The 5,857-nt window shown below is 38.5% G+C and overlaps 1 protein-coding gene across 1 annotated transcript; it reads right to left on the bottom strand.

Annotated features, from left to right (window-relative positions):
- Window positions 1–347: 347 nt before the first annotated feature.
- On the bottom strand, window positions 348–5,019 carry LOC139141458 (uncharacterized). Its single transcript, XM_070711070.1, has 3 exons — window positions 4,879–5,019; window positions 2,884–2,951; window positions 348–1,105 (listed from the first exon to the last, which is right to left on the bottom strand). Exons 2-3 carry the CDS (start codon window positions 2,945–2,947, stop codon window positions 477–479), a joined length of 693 nt encoding a protein of 230 aa, XP_070567171.1. The 5' UTR covers window positions 2,948–2,951; window positions 4,879–5,019; the 3' UTR covers window positions 348–476.
- Window positions 5,020–5,857: the final 838 nt, after the last annotated feature.

The following is a 5,857-nucleotide window of genomic DNA, read 5'->3' as shown; positions in this document are numbered from 1 at the left end:
TGACTCGCGTTTGTTTTGGGTCACTTTTGAGCTTATTCTCTTTCTTCCAATAGAAAGAAGTGGCTTAACATGCGAAAGACTCGGGTACAGCTTCAATCTGATTTTAATCAGATTGGTACAGCTTTAGCCCTGGGAGCTTTAGCCAGACAGGCCTCATCCCTAAAATCCCGTTGAAGTGAACCTTCCTTGCTCGCGCTCTCCCAAGCAGGAACCCTACTCTCGAACAACAAAATACTACAGATTGAAATATGCCTCCGGATCTCCTGTACGTGTGCGCAAAAAATGACAATTAACGTCAGAAATATGGCATTCAATGTGATTTGCTGTAATACTAGTACAAAATACACTTGTAGGTCTAAGGCTATGACTTTAATAGATATCTTCAGAAATAACAGAATGGGAGAAATTTGTAATCATGATCACAGGTTTTATAAAACCATACACGAGGCTCATTGAAAAAAATGTGTTTTCGCTTATTAATTTTCATATACATCGAGATTACTGACAGACACGATACTCATGACACAGTCAGTGTCGGGAATCGGCTGACCCCAGACGCCCTCACTGTCGAGGACATGAAGCGAGTTTGACTTCTTGCCAACTCCGAAGAGAATACCATTGGGCTGGATTGCAATGTCCTTGACTTTCAAACCCTCCGTCTTCAGGGTTTTCCATTTGGAGTCCAGACCGTCCCGAATCTTCAGGGTCCCTTGTTTGGTGACGCCAACTATTTCTCCGGTCGCGTAGACGTCTACCGCCACAACGCCTTTGCTATGGGGAACTTCCTCCCACCCGCTTTCCACGGTGGTGCGGGTCCATGGGCGAGTCACCAGCAACTGGTCCCGGGTCACGCCCAGAAGGCTACCGTCCGGCATCACAGCGATGTCTTGGACGCAGCAGCTATCGGGCATCGGTCCCTCCCAATCGCCGACGTTGGGCGACGCCTTGGTGTACAGCTGGTTGTCTTCGGCCACGCCGATAAGGGTGTTGTCCTTCAGGACACCGATGCTCTCGATGCAACAGCTTCCCCCGACTTTTGCCCACGAGCCGAGCATTGAAGAACGAGTTACCAATTTGTTTTTGCAGTCAACACCAATCATAGGGGCTGTAAAAATACGGGGATGAAAATATGACATATATATATATATATATATATATATATATATATATATATATATATATATATATATATATATATATATATATATATATATTATATATATATATATATATATATATGTATATATATACATACATACATACATACATACATACATACATACATACATACATACATACATACATACATACATACATACATACATACATACATACATACATACATACATACATACATACATACATACATACATACATACATACATACATACATACATACATACATACATACATACATACATACATACATACATACATACATACATACATACATAAATACATACATACATACATACATACATACATACATACATACATACATACATACATACATACATACATAAGCTGTAATACCAGGATAGGCCCTTCTCGTTCGCTCACCGAGCCCTTTTTCTTCCGAAGACAAAATTCGGCTCACATTTTTACACAAGCGATAACGTTCTGTTAAACACTACGTCTCATTATAAAGTTTCGTTATCAGATCGAAAAACAATGGTCTGAATGTATCACGTTCAATTTGTCGATTCTCCAATGTTAGTGTCAATAGATGATATGTGGTCCCATCACAATGCAAACCGGCACGCATGCCTTGCGACCGGGTTGACCGCCCTCTATGGGTCATATTCAGTAACAAGTATAGTTTCTATCTGTGTGTCGCTGATATGTTTATTGAGAAGAAATAGTTATAGTTGCTTAAGGAACAAGGGGGTTTACTCAGCGATTTTAGCTGAAGCCGTTTTCTGAAAAATTACACGAATCATCCATTCGCATTGTAATATATCAGGAAATTTTAAGAAAGCGTCAGATAGTCACTAAAAATGTTAGGTCTGGGGTCATGCTTCGGAAGTGGATAATAGGACTCTTTTTCATGGCTTACATGTAGTGCTGGCATGTATAAGTTTCAAACAGTACATCACAACCAACGTCGATATGACCTCGCACTATTTTTTACCATAAACATTATAAGGAAACACCGAACTTGCCTACGTGCCATCCTATTTATGGAAAATGACAAATAGAGTCTGTACAGGAAACAGTTGGAGGAATACTTTTCCCAACAAACAACCAAACCCTCCCTTTCAAAAAGAATAAAATAGTTGTGAAAAAATGAAAAAAGGGGCTGTTTGATTATATAAAAATAGAAAAAGCACAAGAAATATTGTCGGGTCTAAATAGATTTTTCAACCAATGATAGCGTTAGGACTTGCAGGTGGATGAAAATGTGCGGGCATTGCGGAAAAACGGATTTTACACAAGGATAATCTCACTGTTGACAATACCTATATGTGCTCTTGATGAAGACAAAAATTATGTTGTCAAATGAAAACAAACTCATTTCATGGGGCTGTTGAATGACGGTTCACGATTGGCTTCTGCCGGTCTTGTCCTTTTTGATCAACACATGGGCGTACGTTTTATTTCAATATTTGGTAAGGCACTCGGATTTTAATATTTTAATATTTGGTAAGACCCATGTGTACAAATTTAATTACAAAATTAATTCCCACAGTCTGTACACGTCCACATGACATGTTTTATTTCTGAAGTTGTTAACATTATAAACCTGTGTGGCCATAGTTTGAATATAGTAATTGGTTGTTTAAGTTATGTTCCCTCACCGACCCGACCACCATTTATGTTCTCCAAAGAGAAAAGTAAGAAAAAATTTCATTGTACAAAAACAATAACCTTAAAGCTACTTACAGATACTGTACACTCTGTAAACGGCCAGCTGAAGCATCAACGTTGATAAAATTACACGCCACATGTTTCTGAAATGTAATAATTGGACACGTGTCACTCTGAAGGCCCGTGCCGGCATCAGATTGTCTAGCAAGGAAATCTACTTATTAGATTACAATTTCAATGGAAAACAAAAGGCTATGACACTCCATAATCCTCTTATAGACTAAAGCAAACTTGATCCCGAGGATCAAGTCCCTGGCCTTTAAACTATACGTATATGTCTATAGCTAAAAAGAATTTCATCCTGACAAGACAATGAGAGAGAGAGAGAGAGAGAGAGAGAGAGAGAGAGAGAGAGAGAGAGAGAGAGAGAGAGAGAGAGAGAGATGTTACGTTAAATGTAATACCTCAACTCTTTTAGGCAGTTTTACAGTGCAAATATTTCTTATCCTGTAAGACAACGATCATACCGACATAAACCTAACGTAATATTAAACAACATGAATGATAAAGATTTTTACTGGGAATACTTTTTATCCAATAGTAATCAATTCTAATTGTCAATGCTACTATGCCCCTCCCTCCCTCCCTCCATCCCTCCCTCCCTCCCCTCCCCCCCTCTCTCTCTCTCCCTCTCCTCCTCTCTCTCTCTCTCTCTCTCTCTCTCTCTCTCTCTCCTCTCTCTCTCCCCTCTCTCTCTCTCTCTCTATCTCTCTCTCTCTCTCTCTCTCTCACTAAAAGGATAATTTTTTAATTTTGTTTTCAATTTGTCTAAGCGAGCATATGATTGAAGGGAAGCTGTCGTCGGAACCCTTTTCAAAGGTTTCCTGGACCCCTACGACCGATGTGAACACTGTATCTAGGGTACGTTTGCGATTGGCAATTGTTAAAACATGTTTGTTAACGGTGAATATCATAAAATTTAAATGTTGCAGCTATGTTGACTTGATGCATCGAGATATCATGCATGAAATAAATTGTTTGTAAAAACGAAAGTCGCACACTCGCAGTTCCGACGAAAGCCTCCCTTTCAGCCAGGGAGTAGCACTGGAACAATGGTTCCATATTGTAAATTCAAATATGAAATGATTCCAAGATGGAAATCTCCTGGTCGAGCGATGACTTTCCAATATTGTATGACACAAAACAGTCATCTCAAACAATGCCAAAACAAACAAGACACAACAACATCATTTTAGCAGAGAAGACAGGAAATTATTTCATCTTATTGTAAGTATGAAGCTTGTCAAGCAAATGCCGTTTTCGGAATTATTGCATCTTGATATTCCATTCAAGGTGTTATATATTATGCTGTTGAAAATGACTCTACAAGCTTTTTCTATTCAGAGTATTATTATTGCGTAAATTCCATTTGCCGACAAAATTTCACCCTTTGTCGTTGAACTCAACGAGATAGAACAATATGTATGGTACATAAATCTATAATATCCGTTAACACGGTTTGTTTAATACTTGTTCTATCACTCGTTGACGTAGTATGTGCTTCGAAATGGAAAGACTTCAACTAATGCTCAAAATTTCCTCAAGAAAAACATCAATTAAAAATAAAGTATAAAAACTGGGGGTTCTCCGAGTAACTTTTGTGTCATGACCACAATTTAGCCAAAATTTACCGATAATTGATATTTAAAATGGCCGCCTGTCTTAACAGTAAGGGTAAAATTGAAATTTTCGATTTTGACAAAAATAAGAGTGTAAAAACTAAATTTACTTCGAGAGTTTCAATATGAGTACACACAGGTGGTAGATCAGAAATTTATTGCACAAATTTGAGAGTCCAAATCCATGTATCTGTCCATATGGCGCATTCTACCTTAAGAGGGCGCAAGTGTGACCGCGGCAAAAACGATCTTACACTCGAATGAACAAACAAAACGGGCAAGAATTTAAGTTTTTTTCTATCCTAGCTGAGATTTTATGACAGAACTGTCAAAAAAAGATAATTGAATATCAATGTGTGGGAAAAAACTATTGATGCAGGTTGATAATTACCTTGAGATGCGATTATACCGACAGCGTCAAATTTTAGCAGTGAGTGAATCAGGTTCCCGGTGATATACCATCCGATTGCCGATAGTCGATAAGACTGTGTCCCTTGCACTGTGGTTTTCGACTATTTATCACAAAAAGCGGATGGAGATTGTTTGAGGAAGGCTATGTCAATGCGCTGACAACCTGATCAATGTACCCCATGGCCGGAAAGGCAAGTAAAATGCTGCTGGTACCTTGCCTGGACAAAATACATCTATCATATTGTATTTTTACCGCCGGAAATTCTCGCTAGTTATTTGATGCCTAGGTTTGTGTCTATTTCGGTCCATACTTGCTAAAACGACTCTGACATTCGACACTCTACAAACTTGTGCATTAAAAAATCGTAAAAAGTTATTATGATGTGTTTTACGGCTTGATAACACAATGAACACACTTTAACCCTCAGAGACCGGTCAGTGAGATAAAAACTTTTGGGCTATAAGTTTTCATTAAGCAATATTAAAGGCAAAATTTCGCACTAGAAGAAATTTCTGTCACTGCAGATTTTATCGTTTTCCTAATCTTAGAAGTTATGAGTTATGAGTTGAAGCTATGAGGACAATAGCATAAAGGTACGCTGAGTTATATTGCGGATATTTGAAACTGTCTTTGAAACTTGTCAGATGTAGGAAGTGGAGTTAATTCGGGAGAGTCACGGTTACCGATAGTTTCTCTGGAATTTACCGGATGTGGTAAGCACAGTTTCTCTTTCACGTTCTCCAAGAATTTGCCAGGTTTTCGACATTTTTGGGACCTCAGAAACTAGATACCACTGCCACAGCAAAAAGGGGTTCATTTACGGCTCATAAGCTCTGTTTAACGCTCTGTACAATAAAATAATAATAGAAATTAGACCCTTGTACAGACGATTCACGAGAGGGGTTATTCTTGGATATCATTGTCTCTCCCGTCAGATATCACCCAAACAGAAGCAGTT

This window comes from Ptychodera flava, chromosome 10 (assembly GCF_041260155.1).
Source record: "Ptychodera flava strain L36383 chromosome 10, AS_Pfla_20210202, whole genome shotgun sequence".
In the NCBI taxonomy this organism is placed as follows: Eukaryota; Metazoa; Hemichordata; class Enteropneusta; family Ptychoderidae; genus Ptychodera; species Ptychodera flava.
This window is presented reverse-complemented; position numbering and strand designations above follow the sequence as displayed.